The sequence below is a fragment of the Xenopus tropicalis genome, chromosome 1 (genome assembly GCF_000004195.4).
Source record: "Xenopus tropicalis strain Nigerian chromosome 1, UCB_Xtro_10.0, whole genome shotgun sequence".
NCBI lineage: Eukaryota > Metazoa > Chordata > Amphibia > Anura > Pipidae > Xenopus > Xenopus tropicalis.
In genome coordinates, this window is record NC_030677.2 from 120,684,933 (window position 1) to 120,707,075 (window position 22,143).

The 22,143-nt window shown below is 39.3% G+C and overlaps 1 protein-coding gene across 2 annotated transcripts; it reads left to right on the plus strand.

The window, feature by feature from the left end:
• Window positions 1-939: 939 nt before the first annotated feature.
• rad23b (RAD23 homolog B, nucleotide excision repair protein) lies at window positions 940-21,570 on the plus strand. Of its 2 annotated transcripts, none has more exons than XM_012963733.3 (10): window positions 940-1,320; window positions 9,265-9,346; window positions 10,508-10,587; window positions 11,399-11,676; window positions 13,718-13,773; window positions 16,252-16,373; window positions 18,452-18,587; window positions 19,157-19,284; window positions 19,842-20,024; window positions 20,136-21,570. In XM_012963733.3, the coding sequence occupies exons 1-10, from the start codon at window positions 1,255-1,257 to the stop codon at window positions 20,247-20,249; spliced, it is 1,245 nt and encodes a 414-aa protein (XP_012819187.1). In that variant the 5' UTR covers window positions 940-1,254; the 3' UTR covers window positions 20,250-21,570. The 2 variants fall into 2 exon arrangements, with proteins under 2 accessions (XP_012819187.1, NP_001025578.1); NM_001030407.1 differs by having other exon boundaries at window positions 982-1,320; window positions 16,246-16,373; window positions 20,136-20,863.
• The last annotated feature ends 573 nt before the right edge of the window (window positions 21,571-22,143 follow it).

Consider the following 22,143-nt stretch of genomic DNA (forward strand, 5'->3'; position numbering starts at 1 on the left):
TCAGCACATTACCTAAATTCCAGTATTACATGAAATAAAACTAGCATCAAGGCATGCTGTGCCGGTTCTATCATATTACAAAAATAAAAATCTAGCACATACCTTTTTATAACATCCTTATTTTGCATCTACAGGTTTAGGAAGCAGATATATCAATTTCTGGTCATGTTTCAGTATTTTACTTTTCATACTTCTCTGTTTGAGTTTGAAATGAAGAGTGGGCGTGTCCTAACGGTCCCTGCCAGAAGTACAGTAGGAGGGGGAGAGCCAATCACAGCCCTGCACTCACACAAGCACAGACAGACTTCAGTTCCCTATCAGGTCAGCCTAGTTGCTGATTGGTTCCTATCCTACAGTGCAGGGTACTGAGGGCCCCAAGGCTCATCCAGAGAATTCAGCCAGCAAGAAGTGGAACAGATGGGCGGGGTTAGTGGGAGTTTTGTGGAATTTCTCAATAAATCAGTCTGAAACACTACTTTTTTAAGCACAATCCTTCTATATCTAGAGGAGTATAATTCCCTGGTACATTCTTCATTTTTATAGGATATGTCTCCTTTAAATTTGCATTCATCTGGAGTTAAATTGAAACACAAAACCAGTTTCTGCTAATACCTCTCTCTGGAGGTAATGACATGTTCTAATTTATGATATATTCTCTTTATTAGTTACCCTTATCAATAACATTGTTTTACCCAGCCCTTGTAACACAAGTCTGGGTGTTTGCGACCTTACGGTAAGTCGCTGCTCCTTCACTGCTGATTCATGCTGTGCACACAGTGTGTGAGTGACATGACACAATTTGCCTAGTAAGCTTAGAGGCCGGAACGAGTTCTACTAATAGAAAAAATCCTGAACGCAGAACGCGCAGTGACATCACCGCACGAAGTGACAGCTCATGGCTGTCATTGAGAGCCGCACGCCCCACCCACTCGGCCGCACCGTAGCCCCGCCCCCTGGCGCAGGCGCGCAAGTTCCTAGTCTCGCGCGTCTCCAGTCAGCGGAGTCACGATGGCGGCGGACAGGCCGTACTAATGAGACAGCGAAATAAGCGCTGGACACTGTACTTCATAGCCGTACATTTAGCGATCGGCGGACTGTAGAAGAGTAACGGGGAGGAGTCTTCTTTACTTCCAACACGGATAAAGCGTCTCCGAGTCGGATATACTGCGTGTCTAGAGAGGGGAGTGCGCCTTCTATCACACTGCAGCAGGCTGAACATCAGGCCGGAGCTGGGGACAGCATACGACAGCAGCCATGCAGATCACTCTGAAGACCCTTCAGCAGCAAACATTTAAGATAGACATCGACGGAGAGGAGACGGTAAAGTCTGCAGCCTCAGGGTTCCACTAAGCATTATGGGGCCTTGCACACAGTATTTGAATGTCGCACAACAGCTGCTCATAAAACGGGGGGGTGGGGTTGTTTTTACACTGGCCAAGAGGGCTTTATCAACGTGCAGGAGCGCTAGAGAAATCTTTGTCTATTTTGGGGTATCCTGCGCGAACTAGTAGTTGGGACGTGGGTAGGGGGCGCGCTAATGTGGGAGCTTTCTCCCTAGCTCGCCTTACAGGCAGATACCGGGCACGTGACCCTGGCTGGGGAAGGGGGGGCGCCACAGTCACGTGGTGCCCGGGGCAAAGCTGCTCTCTGTTGTTTATGGGCGCTGGATGAGTTTGCATTATCGATCTGAGGGATTGCATGTCCTGCGTTCCCAGCTTCCTTTGTGGCTAGAGTAGTCATGTAGTTGGCAGGGGGTCATAAAGCAGTTTATTAATGAATGTGGTGGGAGTAGTATTAGTGCACAACTGGCATTTTATGCAGTAAATAAAGTCAGTGTTGTGCATTTTGGATATTCATATTTTTGAATATCGGCCCTGATCGATTTATAGTGTCTTGTATATAATATACATGTGTGTGTGTGTGTGTATTTATACATTTCAAGGGGATGCACAATGCATATAACATACCACACAATAATGATGTATTCCCATAATGCTGGAAACATGTTGGTAAGTATGCAGACATTAAAGAAGCAAGACATTAAGCCCCTCTCAAATATGTAGCAGGGGTACAGTCATTTTTTTGAGACATGCCAGAAATGGTTGTAACAGAACAAACCTATTTTGCAGGCTCCCTTAAACTCACTACAGACTGTACACATTTGTTGAAATTATTATTTAGGATCCCCAGAGGGTCTCTTGTCACCACCTCTTCCTTTGGAATTAAAGTGACAATGTTTAAGGGATACTGTCAGCACATAATTACCCTCTTTCATGACAATACCATTTTTAACACAAGCTTAATATCATGCACAGTGCTTTCCAAAAACATTTGCCCATCTGCAACAGGTGTTGCATGTCATTGGCCGATAAGCGCTCTTTATTTTTTGGTATAGTGGAGTAGTGGTCCTCAAACTGGGCTGGCCCTCCTTGGGGATCCCAGAGTAATGAATGTGAGGTCCTGCCTGAAGACCAGGTAATGTGGTGAGCATTAGTTTTTACTTTAATAAAGAATACAAAAGTCCAATTAAATGGTATTCGAGTAAGATTTTTGATAAGCATCCTAACTTTTGTGCCTCAAAGGCATACTTGAACCAAAGAAAGTATGAAACTAACTGCATTAGAGGTTTAGATTTTATATATTTATAGTTTATAAGTACAGTGCATCTGTGTACATTGCCTGAAACAAGCCTCCTTATCTGTTACAGTCTCTCTGTTAAATGTAATGTCATATGAATGGTTTTCTCTGTTAATCTATTGATGTACTTGCCAGGAACCAACCAGCCAACAAATTATATATGTATGTGTATATATATATATATATATATATATATATCCAAAAAAGACCAGCAACACCGAGTTATATTCCAAAAACAATCAATTGTGTATTAAAAACACATGAACAGCCAACGTTACGTTTCGGTCCCCATCGGGACCTTTCTCAAGGCCCCGATGGGGACCGAAACGTAACGTTGGCTGTTCATGTGTTTTTAATACACAATTGATTGTTTTTGGAATATAACAACTCGGTGTTGCTGGTCTTTTTTGGATATTTAAATCATTTACCTTGCACCCGAGCTAAGAGCTGAAGCAGAGTGCCACCCTGGGTTCGCTATATATATGTATATATATATATGTATATAAATTTTATTAAAATAAGAAAAAAACAAGAAATATATTCTGCACATGTCTCATTCATTCATAAACAGTTGTGTAGTCATGGGGGCAGCCAGTCAAGTTGAAAAGTAACATTTACACAGCAAGGGGGAAACTGCCACTTTAAATGCCCATTAAACCTTTCCATTCCATGTAGTAATGAAGTAAAATAGATAAGTTTTTGAAAACTGATTTACTTACATTTTGAATAGGTTTTAGTCACCTTTTTTTCACATGCATTTGATAGCTTAGAGTAGCAGTTAAGGTGGCCATATACAGGCCAACAAAAGCTGTCCTTTCAGTCCTTCTGGAATCTACAGCTTTTTGGCCTGATGCCTTTTTGGATGATGCCATCCGAAAGACCTGCCCAACCACTATCTGGCCAAAAAATTTTTGAATCCGCTGATATGCCTGAAGTTTGGCATTGTGGTGAAAGATACACTTATTTGACAACCTCGCCAAACAATCAGATCTTAGCGCGTATGGTCCGCTTTATACTGTATGTCACCTAGGTCTCACAAACACACCCTGGCCTTCTGCAATAAGCCTGGTGCTCAGCCCTTTTGGGAGATGGCACGCCCTCCTAGTCTAGTAGACCACACAACAGGCATTTGCAAACTTGGGCCTAGCCCCAAGTTTTTATTAAGTCAAATTAAGATCCAGCATTTTGGGGCTATCACTGATTAGCAAAGTGAATAAGATGGCAAGCAAAGGAAACAAAACCACATTGGTTTAAATTAAAAGGTACTGTACCTAATAAATTTAGCATTGATAAGGTGAATACATCATGTTTCCTATTCAATTAAATCTTTGCTGTTAGGACTTCGTACACTTATTCCTTGTAGAGTTGCACTGCTTTATTTCATGTAGAAAAGCTATTAGAGCCAAGAAATATCTCATGTTCTAGGTTTTTCAGCTTACTGGCAGAGCAGAGTGTTTTCAGAATAAGAATTCTTTACTTAGCTTCAGAAGACTCTCACAGAGCCTGACAGCATGAATTGGAAGCCATTACAAAATATATTTTACTAGAACCTGTGGCATGAGATTTTGCTGTGCCATGGAGCAACTGAAATATTAGTAGTTGCTACATGTGTTGGTTATATTGCACGTTTTCATACTGCTGAACTTAATGTTTCTCTGTGGGCTACTCAAAAATCACTATTTCCTCCTGCAGGCAACTTAGCATGACTTTGGAAAACTGAAGCGATGCATGGGCCTTTCCACCGGCGACTCTTTGTTGCCAGTGGAATGGTATTTCGGAGTGGCTAGTCGCAGGCAACTACATTGCTCTGTGGGACATTAGCCATAAAAGCATATCATAGCAAACCAGGCAACTTTTATATATAGATATATAGATATATAGATAGATATATATATATATATATATATATATATATATATATATATATATATCTGACAGTGCTGTCCAACTTCTGTGGTAACGGGGGCTGGAATTTTTCTGGCCTACACTCCCACTCCCAAATATAATCTCAGGTGCCACATTAAGTTCCCTCATTGTACGTGAGTTCTACACTGCCTATTAGCATTTTAAGTCTGAAGTGCAATTAAAATCAAGTCCCCCAAGTTTTAAAGGATAAATTGCAACTACAAGCAATATTTGGCAACAATTTGTATACTAAACAGTACCTTTCTGTTTCATACACAGACAGGCTAGCATGGGTTCTTTCAATCTGTAGAATAAGGCATGTCTGTGTAAGAAATAAAATTCATTAATATTTCTGGAAATTCACATAGTCGGCTTGGCTGAATGACCTCATATAAAAATGGCTAAAGGGAAAGTATACCCCAAACACATAACTTTGTTTCTTAGGTTCAATGTTAAGTTTATAGTGCCCTGCCAAATACAACCTATATCTGTGTCCAGGTTAGAAAACGTAATTAGCCTGTGCACATCAGCCAATTCATGGTGCATTGGTAGATTAGGAGCCACAGCTTTTGTGCATTCCACACAAACTACTATAACAATAGGAAGACAGGGATACTGTGTGTGGCCTCTCATTAGCTGTCTGCCTCTTCAACCCATGGGCACATTGGGCAAGGAGGCTACTTTAAGACTTGGGGCAAGGTCACACAAGGATTTTTCACATTGTGGTTTTAAAAACGTGGATTCTCAGAGTTCATGGTATGGCGTTTCATTAATATATTGGTGTTTCTTCTGAAAAAAAGCAAACATTGGTGTCATGTGGTCAGCTTTCAAGCGCCCCCTAGTGCGTATTCCATTATTACCATCCCCATGTGACCTCTTCCTTAAGCTAAATAATGTACATATTTGAGCGTTCAAAAATGTTTTTAAATACAGTGGTTTAGAATCACTCGTTAAGAGCATCTTCTTGTAAAATCAGCATATTAATATAGTCACTCTAAGCTATTCACAACCACTCACCACATATGTACGTCCTTAAGCATCTTAAATGAAAACTTGCAGTTATAAAATGTCACAATAACATCTGAAAGAGCATGTATAAAGGTGTTGCACTACATCAGTTATGTCATCTCCTAACTTATGTCCAGGTGTTTGACTCTGAAGCACTGTTATTCTGACATTTGGTTCAAGCCTCCTTGGCGGTCCTACCTTTGTGAAATGGCCTCCCTTAGCTCATACAAGATTACAGATGTAGTAAAAAGATTGAATCCCACAGTCTGGGAACCACTTCCTTAAAGGAACGGTAACACCTAAAAGTTAGTGTTTCAAAGTGATTAAAATATAGGGGCTGATTTACTAATCCACGAATCCAAATCCCGAATGGGAAAAAATTGGATTGGAAACAAACTTTTTGTGACTTTTTCGTATTTTTTGCGATTTTTTTCGTAGCCGTTACAACTTGCTCGTATATCGTCGCAAATTTTTTTCGTATTGAGCGGGCAAACCTTTCAGACTTTGCATGATTTTGGAAGCCTCTCATAGGACTCAATGGCACTCTGCAGCTCCAACCTGGCCCAAGGAAAGTCACGATACCGAAGCTTTAATGAATACGAAACTTTTGTACTCGGTGCGACGGCTACGAAAAAGTCGCGACAATTTTTACGGAAAAATCGCAAAATACCGATCATTACGAAAAATACGCATTCGGAACGCTTTTCGGGCGTTCGTGGATTAGTAAATGTGCCCCATAATGTACTGTTGCCCTGCACTGGTAAAACTGGTAAGTTTGCTACAGAAACGCTAGTATAGTTTATATAAATAAGCTGCTGTCTCACCATGGGGGCAGCCATTGAAGCTGGGAAAAAAAGGAGAAAAGGCACATGTTACATAGAAGATAACAGATAAGCTTTATAGAATATAATTTATCTGTTATCTGCTTAGTAACCTGTGCCCTCTCTCCTGTGAATGGCTACACAGCAGCTTTGTTTATATAAACTATAGTAGTCTTTCTAAGGAAAACACACCAGTTGTACCAGTGCAGGGCAGGATTAGATTATATAGTAATTGCTTTTATACACTTTCATTTCTTTGGTGTTACTGTCCCTTTAAAGTGATGTTAATAACAGCCAGTTTGGTCTCACCAAGCAGCTGAGGTGTTAAAGGGTGGGGATCCTAATGGTTTTTTTTTTTTCATGCATATTTTTTTCAACTGTTCAGTTTTGGTAACATCTATTTTTTTCACACTGGTAATTGTCACAGTGCTTTATATGTTGAGCTTGAGTGTTCTGTGTGATTGGGTCCTTAGATGATAAGCTTCTGGTAAAGGAAATTCCATGATGTATGAACATTGTATATTGGCATTATATAAGTAAGGGATAGCAATACTTCGGTTTAGGGTACAAAATGTAAAACGCTTGATGAATGCTTTCGTTTTACAAGTATATTAGAGGGGATTATAGGCAGTGGGGGATGTTCTTTTTTCCCATAAAAACAATCAGCGCACCAGAGGTCACCCCTATAGATTAGAGGAAAGGAGCTTCCATTTGAAGCAGCGTAGGTGGTTTTTCACGGTGAGGGCAGTGAGGCTGTGGAATGCCCTTCCTAGTGATGTGGTAATGGCAGACTCTGTTAATGCCTTTAAGAGGGGCCTGGATGAGTTCTTGATCAATCAGAATATCCAAGGCTATTGTGATACTAATATCTACAGTTAGTATTACTGGTTGTATATATATATATAGTTTATGTATGTGAGTGTATAGATTGGTTAGTATAGGTTGTGTGCTGGGTTTACTCGGATGGGTTGAACTTGGTGGACAATGGTCTTTTTTCAACCCTATGTAACTATGTTAAGAGAATATATACACCTAATTTTGACATGAGCTCATTCTGTTAGGTATATATAGAAAAGGCGCATAATACTATCCCAACTTTTTTTTATTTATTTTTACTAAGACATATTTGTATCCACAGATAGACCATGCAAATGAAAATCTGCTTGTTGGCCACTTACATGCTGGGACATATTGTCCTGATCTGACAATTGGATCATAATGGCTGCCTGTTCAGGCCCATAGAACCAAATTAATGTCAAAAAGGTTGTACATTTTCCCATTAATTGTGACCCTGACAGTGCAGTCTATAAATTTTAAACACTGTTTTGCAGAAAATCTTTACTAGCCAACTCAGTGCCTGCTTATCCATTCATAAATGACCCAGCACCATTTGCCAGTTTAACTTCGGAACAGGGTGGGTTCTTTGGCTGTGAGCAATGCTCTGCGGTCATATCCAGCTTGCTGCTCTTAGAATCCATTTTGACAGCTGCTACTAGGAGTTTTTTTTGGGGGGGGGTTTTGTTAAGAACTTAATTCCTTTATTATTTATTTATTTATTTTGTAATGGAGAAATTTTGTGGACTTGTGCAGAGTTTCAAAAGAATGAAAATATTCCTAGCCCTAAGATATCGCTTGACATTATCCTCAGCATAGTACATACCACAGCTACACTGAGATGGGGCAACTGCCCCTAATCCTGTTAAGGGTGAAGACACACAGAGCCACTTAGCAGCAGCTACTTGTCACAGCTGCTAAACACCAGAAAATCCCCTGCCATAGACAATAGTGAGAATTGCCTCTGCTAAAACACATGTAGGGACAATTATCCGTAAATGACGCATTGACTATTTTTGTAGCTGTGATAAATAACTGCTACTAGTAGCTCCCTGTGTTTTCACCCTTAGGGCAAGACCCCACGGAGCGACTTATTCGCCTGCGATAGATCGTTGCTATATTTTATCACCAAAGAGTTAGGTGGTGGCTGAGTGCTTTTATACAGGTCACGTAACTCTGAGCTGGCTCATAATATCTATATTTTTATATTTTAGTTGGGAGTTCATTATTCATTGTAATCTACTGCTCTTTGGGGTTTGATGAGAGCTTGTAACGCATATTTTCACCAAGCAAGCAATCTGTGAGCATGTGTTGCGGGGTTGTGTTGTGGGTATGTACACAAGTGCCCTGTGAGCGATTTGCAGGAGGGGGCCTAGTGGGTGAGAGTGGCAGGTAGTGGCAGGTAGTGACACCGGTGTAAGCATCATGGAGAATGTGGGGTTTGGCATGTTGGTTCAAATAGCAAGAGTTTAGGCAATCTTGCGGGCGTCGTTGGGGTGGGAAGTGCACCAGCAATCGATGAGATCATGCGACAGAAGCAGAAAAATAGCAGAGCAGGAGGTGGCTGGTGTTAGGTGAGACATTCAAATGTAAGAATCGGAGAACCATGCAAGCATTAAAAAGTTTCTGGGGGTTCCAAATATGGGCTGTAAATGGCTATTTTTAGCCATGTGGACTGGCAGCCTATAGGAGGTTCTGTTTGTCACTATACCTCGTTTTTATGCAGCTAAAGCTTGCCTCCAAGCCAAGAATTGAAAAATAAGAACCTGTTTTGTGGCCACTGGGAGACAACATGTTGCTCACGATCCACTGGTTGGGGATCACTGCTCTAAGTTATAAACCATGTGTTCCTATATAATTTACAGCTTGGTCCCATAGGGAATAGATTATATATAATTTTTTTTATATCAAAATTAATTGTTTTAAAATACCTGTATATGGGAACAACTTTTTAGCACTACACTGGAATTTAAAAATTCTTTATGCTGTTTTTATCATATTCATTTATTGCATTTTGTAATTATTAAATGATCAACCGTTATTCTCTTTTCTTTATTAGGTCAAAGCACTGAAAGAAAAGATTGAACTAGAAAAAGGGAAGGATGCATTTCCTGTTGCTGGTCAAAAGTTAATTTATGCAGGTAAAAATATTTGTATTTAAAAACCCTAAATTTAATTTAACTAGATTTGTTCAAAATGCCTGTTTCCCTGGCAACTACTAAACAGTTAATAGGTAAATAAAAACAAACCATGCATTTTTATATTTTGGTGGCTGGGATAGTAAGGGCAAGGGCTCACATAGTGTATTGTCCCCTTTCCTCCACCTGTTTTTGTACACAGATGCAGGAAAGTGGATACGCTTTCACTCAATTGACAAGCCTGTCATTAGCCTGTATAGAACTACATGCAGCACGGAGCTCCTGATGGCATTGGTGGTAAAATGGCAATTCTGACTTAAATCCCCATATAGACATCTCTCCTCCCACTCCACAAGTGCTGCCCCTCTCTGCCAGTCCCTTCCAACCTCTAGCCTGCACAGACTAACTATCATACAGAACCCACCATCTTCACCTCTCTAATTTCCAGGTACACCCCTACAATTGAACTTCACTTTGCGGCTGACCACCTTTTCTCCTTCTCACTCATTACGACGTCTCGCTCCCGCATCCAGAACTTTTCATGTGCTGCACTCATTCTCTGTGCGCTTACTATTACTATCATAACTAGCAGCAACTCCACAGCCGTATTGCACTATATTGTTTTTAATTTTATGGGCGTCCATCAAATAGTTTATGAGAACTCCACAGCCACACTGGTTATCCACGCCATATGTTTCACTTCCTCACCCTTTTAATGGTTATCTCTCACAAGCAGGGCCGTCCCTTCTATTGTTTCCTAGCAGTATGCAAATACATGAATATAAAACTGTGCGTCTGTTCTGTGAAATGTTTGTACTTGATATGTATTTGTACCCCTTTATTCTGTAAAGCGCTTTGTATTGTTTTAGGTGTGTGGCTTGTGAAACTTTAATCTGTGAGATAAAAACAGAAACGGCCTTCTCTACATTTTTTTAGCAAAACAAACTTGTGTCACATACAGTAATGTAAAGACCTAGTCCTGTAACTGTACTGCCAGTCATAATGTAAATTGCAAGTGACAGGCTGCTTTCAAAGCAGTGAACACTTTTGTTCAACACTGTTTTCTTAAGACTGTATCCGTTTTAGGATAACTTGGATTAATAATTTAAGAATTTTAGTTCTTTTCTTGCACAGGTTAACTTGTTACTGTTTTTTCCCCCATAGGTAAAATTCTAAATGATGACACGGCCCTTAAAGAATATAAAATTGATGAGAAGAACTTTGTGGTGGTTATGGTGACAAAAGTAAGTTGGTATATGAAATGGTAGCTGTGTTATAAGGAATCTGGAAAGACGCATTAAAAAGAAATGTAAGCAATATTCTCTGTTTATTAAAACTGAGGTATCAATCTGTGTATTTGTACCCTTTAAAGGTGAAGGAAAATGTAAGTTAATGGGGGCTGCCATTTTGTTAGGCATCCCCAGGGATCATGATCTAAGTCGACATTAGACCTTGAGCCAGTGATCCTCTTCTGATCCTCACTGAAAATATCAATGGCCTTGGTTCCCATTTTATAGCTTTGTAAACAGCCTTGAATGGCATTTGACCCCTGCTTAAAACCACTGTATTCTACACAGCTTATTTGTTATCTGCTGTGTAAACATGTGCCCTATTCAGTTTGAATGACTGCCCCTGGCTTCACAGCAGCTTATTTATATTATTTGGGCAGCACAACGGTTAGCACTGCTGCCTTGGTCCTGGATTATATTCTAGCAAGGGCACCATCTGCAGAGAGTTTGCATTTTCTCCCCATGCTTGCCTGGGTTTCCTACCAGGTACTCCACAGTCTCCTCCCAAGCTACATGTAGGTTCATTTGTTTCTGATGAAATCGACTCTAGTTTGAGTGAATATGTTTGCGCTATATAAGTAAAGGGTATAATAACTAGTAGTGTTTCTTAAGCAAATAAGCTATTTGTACCAGTGCAGGGTATAAGTGCATTGTATTAAAATGTTTATTCAATGTTATTTTGATGGTATTACTGGTCCTTTAATGACATTTCTAACTGCAACAAAAAAAAAAATAATTAAAATTGTTGTCTATTTTTCTTCTTTAGCCAAAAGGTGCAGCATGTTCTTCAACTCCTACTCCTGCAGCATCCCAGCCAGCCAGTGCTGCAGCTCCAGCTCCGGCCTCACCCCCTCTAACATATACACCAATTGCCCGACAAAACGCCCCTATACCCTTGCCTGTACCTTTCTCCATACCCGCTGTTCCTGCTCCTGCTGCACCTACTTCTGAGCCATCCACAACCACTGCACCTAAGGAAGAGAAACCTGAAGAAAAAACAGACAGTCCACAGGAGACTGTGAGTCCCTCATCAACTGAGTGCAGGTATTTATATTCATTTGGTTACTCTGCATTTGCTTTTGTGTTTTAGGTTTTGGTATAATATCTATTTTCATGAACAATAAACTTGCATCAGGTTTACCACCTAGTCTGAAGGTGTGCATATCATCCATGATTATGTCAGAGAATATAGTGGCAGCATTTGTTATCAAGAATTTCTCTCTGCCAAGAGCTTTTCGAAAGAAGCCGATTTGATAGGACTACAGAATATTAATAGCCTGTAGCCGTTTAATCACATATCTGACCCCTTATAGTTTTCCAAAACCTTGCAATTGTTTCAAAACTGCTGACAAAGAAGATTATATTTATCTACCTAGGTTAAATCCTAATATTAATAAATAGCAATAAATTTTAAGCTAATATTCTTGAAAAATTGTCAAGCCTCTTTTTCACTCCTACTTATTATGTAAGAGGAGGTAAAAGATGGTGATTAAAAGCAGTTTTGATGGGGTTCAATGTATTTATTAAAGGAACAGCTACAACAAAAAATGAAGGTTTTTTTTTTAAAGCAAATGAAATGTAATGTACTGTTGTTCTGCACTGGTAAAAGTTTTGTTTGCTACAGTAACACTACTGTAGTTTATATCAGGGATCCCTAACCTTTCTTACTCGTGAGCCACAGTCAAATGTAAAAAGACTTGGAGAGCAACACAAGCATCATAAAAGTTCATGGAGGGGCCAAATAAGGGTTAAGATTAGCTATTAGGTAGTCTCTATGCAAACTATCAGCTTACAGGGGGCTTTATTTGGTAGTAAATCTTGTTTTTATTAAACCAAAACTTGCCACCAAGTCAGGAATTCAAATATAACAACCTGGTTTGGGGGCACTGAGAGCAACATCCAAGGGGTTGGTAAGCAACATGTTGCTCACGAGCCACTGTTTGGGGATCACTTGTTTATATCCGTAACCTGCTAAGTAGACACATGGGCAACCTTTAAAGTTGGGGGGAAAAGGAGTAAGGCACAGATTTCATAGCATATAACAATAGATAAAAAACACTTATTGTATTCTACAGAGGTTATCTGATATGTGCTTGTGCCTTTTCTCATTTTAGTGGCTGCCCCCATGGCTACACAGCAGTATTCTTTATATAAACTATAGTAGTATTTCTGAGGCAAACACACCAGTTGTACCAGTGCAGGGTAACAGTACATTATATTGGAATTACTTTAATTTAAACTACACTTTAGGGTACTCACCCCGTGCGGCCCGGTCTCGCGCGTCCTGTTGTCCGCGGGACGTTGCGCACGCGCGTCCAGGTGCACGTGCGTCAAAATGCACGTACATGTCAAAGCGTGCACATCCGCAACGCGCTGACGGCGCCGGTTCTGCGCATGCGTGGGGGGTATTTAAAGCTATCAAACGCCTCCTCCTGTGCTATGTTGTCTGCGGCCTTGCCTGGGAAACTAAGCCTGCCTGATTTACCTTACGACTTGTCTGTTGCCGATCCTTCGCTTGCCTGACTCTGATTTTCAATACTGCAGTAATTATTCTCTAATTTATTAGGAAATGGGGTTAACACCTAATCATGCATGGAAAAAAAAAATACCGTCAAATACCGTGACACCGATATAATTTTGAAAAATACCGTGATATAAATTTTTGGTCATACCGCCCAGCTTTAATTTGGATCACCATACCTTAGGTCTACTTAAATCATTTACATGTTAAAGAAACAGTAACATCAAAAAATGAGTGGTTTGAGGTAAAAAAAAATATTGAGCACTGCTGGCCTGCACTTGTAAAACTGGTGTTTGCTTTAGAATGTTCAACAGCCATATAATAATTTTAAAATATTGTTTTAGTGATAGAGACATAGGATGCAAACAACAAGAAAATGTATCTGACAAAAAGTCCATAAGATGTCACTGAAAAGGGCTTTTTCATCTTTCAGCTTTGTCTCAGAAGTCTGCACTGACCAAAGAACCCAATGTCTATTGGCCTATGGAAAAAAAAAACCTGTATATGTTTAATAAGTTATGGGGGTGGAAAATGCTGATAGATTTTTATTTTATACTTATGCAGTTTACCAACTGATTCCTCTCGACCATCTCTCTTTGAAGATGCCACAAGCGCACTCGGTAAGTAATTCTTTATTTTTAAGGCATAGTATTATAGGTTGTATTTTGTTTTATTTTAGTGTAAGGCTTTGTATTAGATTGTAGATAAAGAACATTCTGGTGCTTTTTTTTTTTTTTTTCTTCACTAGGTATAAAAATGACTGTTTCTGAATCTTGTGTATGACATTAGAATCCCAATTTCTTGTTTTTTAAAGTGAAATATACATTGTTGTTGTTTATTACAAGTCCAAGCAATTAGGTTTATGTTAAGGTAAATATCCCTACTACATAGGATTTTTTTTCTGTATGGTGAAGAGAGTAATGCTTATGGTGCTTGATGCATTCCATCCCTCAGACACTGAAAATCAGTACTTTAGATATATCCTAATATAATGTACTATATAACAATGAATGCTTAAGATTCTTCAATCCCATTTATATAAAATATATTCATTTATAAAGTAATAGCAGCAATGCATATATCGCTTGTATTTGCACACAGATAAGCCATTTACAACACATAAGTTGCATTTAGTAATTGCTGATAGACAAATATCATTAGTGTTTTGGGAAGTCTCATCTGGCCCTATTCGTCCTGTAGCCCCTTCCCTGATATTCAGTTGAATGCATCCCCAACCTATTTTATATTTTCTCACAGCTACTAGGAGCAAAGCCTTCTTTCTATCTAGCAAACACAGCCTTTTTAGCTCAGTTCAACAGTTTCCTGCCTTTTGGCGCACAGTGTGGTAGAAGCCTTCTTTCGTTGGTGATATATGGGGCAGTACTCTTCTCAGCCATCACCTGCCCCTTCTTTATTCATTTTAGTGTGATTGCTACAGGATGTAAGACACTACAGCAACTGTCTCCTAAGCAGTGAGAGTGTAATACAATCTCCCCTATAACTTGGGGCGCTCTGCCTGAATGTGTATTTCTACCCTAGGCAAAAGTTTGCCATTAGGGACAGTGATCCACTGTATGTACCCCCTGCTTTTTGGAGCACTGCACAATCTATTGCCCCTTCCATTGTGGCCAGGGACACCCCCAGACTTAACCTCTACAGTGGGTTACCAAATGGCCCCTGACTTGGGCTCTTCAGTTTTCTTATGGCATTCTAGACTTGTGGAATCCTTAAATTATTGGATAAGCTAGACAAAGTTTACATCCCACAAACCTTACACCCCTACCTCCTTCTCTGATGAAGTAAGTGGCTACCTGTGTATTGCTGACACTCTAATCTAATGAACCTGAATATGTCCTTGAGGATTCCTTTATAGATTTTCTTATATCTTAGACACCCTTAAGCTCTCAGACCCAGGGCCACTATGGAGGTATCCAAACCCCCTCTTTAAGAGCCAGAAAAGACAATATTAGACAACATAATTCAGATGGCGTCGATCTCTTCTGAAAGATGTTTCCAACCCAGCATGCGCTTTGCACTCCTGTATTCCCTTTCCACAAGAAACCAGACAAGTGACGCTACCATTCCATTCAAGGATAGCTAGAGAAAAAGACTTGCTCCTGGTGTCCTGTCTCCTGGTGGTGGAAGCTGTAGTTCCTGTGTCCATTCAAGTGACTTGATACATTATATAGCTTTAAGAAGGGGCTGGATGAATTTTTAGCAAGTGAGGGAATACAGGGTTATGGGAGATTGCTGTTAGTTCAAGTTGATCCAGGGACTGGTCCGATTCCCATCTTGGAGTGAGGAAGGAATTCTTTCCCCTCTGTGGCAAATTAGAGAGGCTTCAGCTGGGGTTTTGCCTTCTTCTGGATCAACTAGCAGTTAGGCAGGTTATATTTAGGCATTATGGTTGAACGTGATGGACGTACATATTTTTTCAACCTAATTTACTATGTTACTTGAAGAGAAAAGGTGAGTAACACGATGTCCTTATCATGCAGTGGGGTACATATAATATAATTATAGACACATGAGGATATGATGAACAGAGTGAAGAAGAGAAAGAAGGTAAAACTATTTGAAAGGCATAGAGCAGCAAGAGGGGTATTAACTTATAGCAATGGCATATTATACAGCACTTTGCAGAGATTATTCATCATTCACATGTTTCTAGCCCAATCTACCCTGCCTACCATGTGGCAAGAAGGAAAGCTGACATGACTCAAGAATGAGAGATACAGAAAGAGTGGGCAATAGAAGAAAACTAGAGAATGGCTGTGCAAAACATCCTTGAAGACGGAAGGGCTGATAGGGGAATAACGAGGCAAAGACTTGGATAGAGTGGGAAAATTAGAATATTTTGGTAAATGAATCCTTGTTCTAGGGCATCTTGGTAGCCCAGCCCAACCTAGCTATTATTAACTAAAGAAGGAAGATGCCTGTTAAATATTGGTTTGTCCTTAGACAAAAGTTTTTTGTTTTGTTTTTTGTAGTTTTTGAATATGGATGTAAGTACACCTTGTTTATAAATATTCCATTCAGTGTCTACAAATACTTTACCTTTATTCAGTGTTAAATGTGCTTTTTTTGTTCAGTTACAGGTCAATCATATGAAAATATGGTAACTGAAATTATGTCAATGGGCTATGAGCGAGAACAAGTAATTGCTGCGCTGAGAGCAAGTTTTAACAATCCAGACCGGGCAGTTGAATACCTTCTTATGGCAAGTATCTCCTTAATTTAAAGGAGAAAGAAAGATAAAAACTAAGTACCGTATATACTCGAGTATAAGCCGACTTTTTCAGCACTAAAAATGTGCTGAAAAAGTAAGTCTCGGCTTATACTCGCGCATATACTAGCATATATACGGTAAATCGATGACATGCGTTTGTTGCGCGCGCACACACCCCTTCCCCCCTGGATAACTGAATGTGCGTGCTGCCGGCCCAGAATCAGTTGATACTTTACCTCCACCTGGCTGCGTGCGCATGCACGGAGGAGTGACACGATGCGCCCCCCCCCCAAGGACGGACGAGTACCGCTATCTACGCTATCTATTCATTAGGAAATGCAAACCAACGTTGGCGCTGCTGATCGGTAAGCTCCGCCGTACAGTCTGCAGCCAGGTGGAGGTAAAGTATCAACACATGCAAACCAACGTTGGCGCTGCTGATCGGTAAGCTGCGCAAACTTTGACAACCTCTTTAAAGGCATTATTGCATGAATCATGTATCAGAGCTTGTTAGCCAGTTAGCCAGTTCCTGACTGATTGGGCATTCTGGGAGTTGTAGTTTAGTGCATCTAAAGGTTCCACAAATTGTACTTTGCAGCCCTAAGCTTTTTGCACTTTTAAAGGTCTGTGACACTTAGGAAAATAGTTATTACCTATTAAATATGTATATTAATTAAATTGCCTGTGCTTGGCATGGGTATTTATATAAATAGTACAGATATTGAGTGATTGAAGCGGCTGTGACAGAGTGGCAGTGACCCCCTCAATGACAGGTCTTATGGTAACCTAACTCTACAGAATGTGTGGGAAATGGGATATGTGACGATTGATCCGCACCCCAAACAGCTTGCCCTTGAAATGGGCCCTAGGCTTATACTTGAGTCAATACGTTTTTCCAGTTTTCTTAGGTAAAATTAGGTATCTCGGCTTATATTCGGATCGGCTTATACTCGAGTATATACGGTAAGCTTTATCAGAGAGGTCTATGTAAATACAGCCATAAGCAATCATAGTAATGCTGCTATGAGTCCTTTGTCAAAAGAAACACTGCATTCCTTTGATTCTATTGAGTACACATGGACTTTGGTATTAGACTTCCTTCTCACAGCTCAAACCTCCAGGGCTTGGGCTTGAGCATGAGCAACTTGCTCCTCTCTCCCTCCTCCCCAATCCCCTCCGTGCTGTAATCTGAAACAGGAGCTACCAGGCAGTATGTGCAGGCAGGCAAGTTATGTCAGACCAAGCTAACATGGCAGCTGCTATCTTAAACAGAGAGAGCTAGGGCTATTTACTCAGTTATCGGTCAAGCACTCTACAGAATAAATATAGGGTTCCAGCTTGCATTATTGTGACTAATCTATTGGGAATAAACTGCCTCAGTAGGCAGTTCAATTAGATCTAACTTCAAGTATTCTTATAAAATTTAAACAAAAGCCTTACATTGGAATGGGATAATGTAACATTTGGAGGTTTTTATGATAATTAATTGTCCCGGCCTTTCCTTTCATTGCTAATTAAAAGTTTAGGCAGTGAAATGGGGGTTTTAAGTGGCACCAGGTGGAGGAATGTTTTGAGGGTGTGGTGGGCCTTCTGTGTTATGCTTTCAGTAAGTTCTCTATTCTGAGTTGGACTTTCAGACCAATTTTTTTTTTTTAGATGTCCCTGATGCAAGCCCCCATATCTATTAGGCAGGTGTATTACTTTTTGTACTATGTCTGCATGGCCTCCATTTTAGATCTTCTCAATGTACCTTGAACTTTTAAAGAATTTTCTGTGACTCATTCAATAGACCAAACCTAGATCTAAGTTTACATTTTTTGTTTCTCACAAATTTTAAACCTATTATGGGAAGGAGAGGTGATCAGCCTTCAATAATTTTAAGGACAAATATTAGCCCTAACTGTTGGGCAAAGGTTAGCATATCAGCCACCCATTATGTCTTTTTATATAAAAAATAATGTGGGTAACATATTCTTTTTGTAAGTTCTTGTAGTAATATATCATTATGGATATTGCTATGAAATAAAATGCTATTTTCTTAGTTGCAATTTGTATTTTTACCTTAACAGGGAATCCCTAGTGATCGTGAAGGTCAGGCAGTTGCAGAACCTCCCCAGACTTTAAGCAGTACACCTACTCAGCCTCTTCCCGCTGCGGCAGGTGCAGCTGCAACGACTACTACACCATCTACACCCTCAACGGGAGGTGAGACCTCTAATCAATTAATCAGCATGTTAAGCATGTGATTACATTAATTATGCTAGATGTGTCAAGAATATTTTTTTTTTATTCTAAGATAGGACAGTTTTTTGTTTTTTTTTTAACTAGAAATTTTTACTGTCACAAAAAATGAGGGTGGGGTAATGGCACATGGGGCTACTTCAGTTGGGCTGAACACTTAGGCAGTTTCCTGTCAGGAAGGCAGCCTGTCACCAACTGCACTAGAAAAACATCTGGTGTGCCTTGGGCCTTTATGAGCTCTGCTTGGACATATCTTTGATAACTGTTGAAACTGTCATGAAAAAGGTATGGGCAAGAGAATTACTGGATGTTTACCAATTACATTTCTTGGCCCCAACTTCTACCTTGATTTTTTTTTTTTTCTTATTCTGCTTTGGGTTAGAATTTATTTATGTTGGTCTTGTCTGTCTGTGTCTCATGAAACAACAGGAGAACAAATAAAATTGTATCTTGTCCCTGTCTTTTGTCTTAAGGTGATATAAGGATTGCTTTGTGTTATAGGTACATTATTTATTCATTTATTTTATTTCTAGGAAATCCCCTTGATTTCTTGCAGAATCAGCCTCAGTTTCAGCAGATGAGGCAGATCATTCAGCAGAATCCTTCCCTATTACCAGCACTTCTCCAACAAATCGGTCGGGAGAATCCCTCACTACTGCAGGTAGTTTCATTGGCCTTCTATTTATTTGCTCTAAGCCTCAGGACACAAGTGTACTTTATTGGTTGCGCTTTTTAGTAAGAGGCTGGTCAGTTGACTGATGCCAGTAAATTTGGCTTCATTTGATGATCACCCTTTAAATGATAGTAATACATATAATGTCTTGTATGTATTTTACATAATGTATAATTGGTGTTTGGAAACTGCATTATTTTTCAGTTTTGTTTTTTTCTGGAGCGCTTCCTTAATATGTGTTAGGCTTTAGTGAGCAAAAGCTGTGTATAGCTTTGTTTAGACAACAGATAAGCAAAGGGTGCAGTAAACTATAGTTAAAATGCAGTTTTCTTTTATTTAAAAGATAGAAATAGCTACTATGCTAATTTAATTTTTTTTGTGTATTTCAAAATTAGCCTGACATCATTGGAATGGTTTACATTAATTCTATGTTCTTTTCCTGGGGTTGAACAAGAAATGCATATTAAATTGTCTTTCTGCTTACAAAAAACCTGAAATATTGTAGACAACTAAAGATTAAAAAAAAACAAACAATTTCTTTGCAGCAAATTAGCCAGCATCAAGAGCAATTTATTCAGATGTTAAATGACCCAGTCCCAGAAAGTGGGGGGCAAGGTGGAGGAGGAGGCGGAGGAGGTGGAGGTGGAAGAGGCATTGCAGCAGAGGCTGGAAGCGGTCATATGAACTACATTCAAGTCACACCTCAGGAAAAAGAAGCTATAGAAAGGGTAAGCGAATGATCAACTGGATATAGCCATGGCATGTTGTAATATTATGTATTGCATTGTCCTTGCTGAGGATTATTTGTACTCATGCAGTTGCTTCTTTTTGTAATTTAGCTAAAAGCACTAGGATTCCCTGAAGGACTTGTGATACAAGCTTATTTCGCATGCGAGAAGAATGAGAATTTGGCTGCCAACTTCCTTCTACAGCAAAACTTTGATGATGATTGAAAAGAAGAGACTGTATTTTTTGTATCTCACTTCACACCAGTGCATTACACTAACTTTGCTCACTGGATTTACTCGGATGATTTGGGTTCATATCCACAATATTCGGTGTATGGTAGTAACGGGGGGTGGGAGGGCTCGGGAAATATTGGAAAAATTAGGTAATGAAAATGCATACAACTGCTTTAATTAAGCAGTAACAGCAATCCGCTTGTATTATAATACAAAGGAATTAAACCTATACAACCAAAATAAAGCTTCAGCAGACAAAGTTTATTTTCTTTTAAGCATTATATGTTTGCCTTTACTAGTATACTTCAATCCAGAAATTTAGTGTAATGCCCTGCTTCCTTATTTCATTTAAACTTAAAAAAAAGGTGTTAGTAATAATCTGTGGTTTTTGTTATGTGAACCTTTTGGTCACCGAAACCTTGGATTATTGCTATAGGGCTTTAAAGAAGTTTGCAAGTTGTAAATGCCAAAATAAACATAGATGATCATCTGCTGCTTTACAAAAAATCTATGTATGAAATTAGTGCACAGAATTTTTTAACATGGTAATCCTGTGAAAGTCAATTCAGAAATGTTTCCTTCCAATAAAACAATCTTCACTGATATTTACAAACCTGGTCATTGAGTGAATAGTGCTCATACGCACGCAGGAGGTTATTTTTGTTTTATGTGTTTTTTTTTTTTTCTGTTTTATTTTTTCTTGCAGATTAAGGATTGGCTCCAATTAGCTTTCTAATTGCTAATTTCTTCAATGTTTAAATTGCAGTAAAGTTTTTAAAACAACTGTTGCATGTTCTGGTTTCCCACATGGTGTGTTAAGTAACATTTACTCCGCAATTATTTCTTTTTAATGAGAACGTGCAGCCTTCTCTACCCGTCTCGCACGTTTAAATCTGTATTTAGCCCTTTATCACATCCATTACTTTGTGAAACAGTACACCACCACCAAAAAAGAAAACCCCAAATAGCCAGATGACTAAAACAAATACATTTGTTTGTAAGCAGGGATTTTTCATTTTTTGCACTCTGTAAAAATTTGTAAACTCATACTTAGCAAATGATTTTCTTCACTTGAGTGACAGTTCTTCTGCTTTAATGAAGCTGGCATGGCAGGGCTTGAAAGGTCAACACATCCTCTGCTCTTAGCGAAGAGGGCATGTTTCAGATATAATTAAAATGTACGAAATAATGTGTATGTACTGTTTATAAATTTGAAGACTTGACAGATGAGCAAACGCCGAAGGATGAGAAAAAAAAAATACTTAACCCAGAAACGTTATGCACAACATTAAACGTTCTCCTTGTATATTGATTGGTAACATGTATGGTTTTTTTTCTGGTTGTGAGTGATTTGAATGGTTGGAAGTATGGTGACAGTTTCAGTTTAGAAGTAGCAATACAGACATGGAGAGATCACATTCTCTCTGTGGTTTAGAAGTTTTATTCAGATATGACTGGGATGTTAATGGTTGTCTCTGGCCACTGAACGTAATAGCATTTCCAGGCAACTGATGCCATGTATTTTTTTTTTTTTAGGGAAAAAGTCACGACTAACTATTTTTAAAGCTGTTTAATAGGCTTATGGCAGCCAAGCACCCTGTAACTACAAATACTGGGCTCTTGTAAAAAATTTAAATAGAGCATGTTTATTTAAAGGGAAACACTTGCTTCAAAACCAAGATCCCCACACAAAACCCCACAATATACATAATTACTAATCCTGCAAAAAGTATGAATAAATGCCATTTTTAAATACTAAAATCCAGATGCAAAGCAGTTCTTCTCTTTCAGCATCATTTGAAATCCTGGCAGGGGAAGAAGGACTAAAACATCGATGTTACAAATTGTAACAACTTCTCCGCAGCTTACAAACAGCATGCAGGAA

Coding starts and splice junctions, on each gene's coding strand:
- rad23b (NM_001030407.1), top strand. CDS start 1,255: ATGCAGATCACTCTGAAGACCCTTCAGCAGCAAACATTTAAGATAGAC. Junction 1,321..9,264: donor ACATCGACGGAGAGGAGACG/GTAAAGTCTGCA, acceptor TTTCTTTATTAG/GTCAAAGCACTGAAAGAAAA. Junction 18,588..19,156: donor ATCTACACCCTCAACGGGAG/GTGAGACCTCTA, acceptor TTTTATTTCTAG/GAAATCCCCTTGATTTCTTG.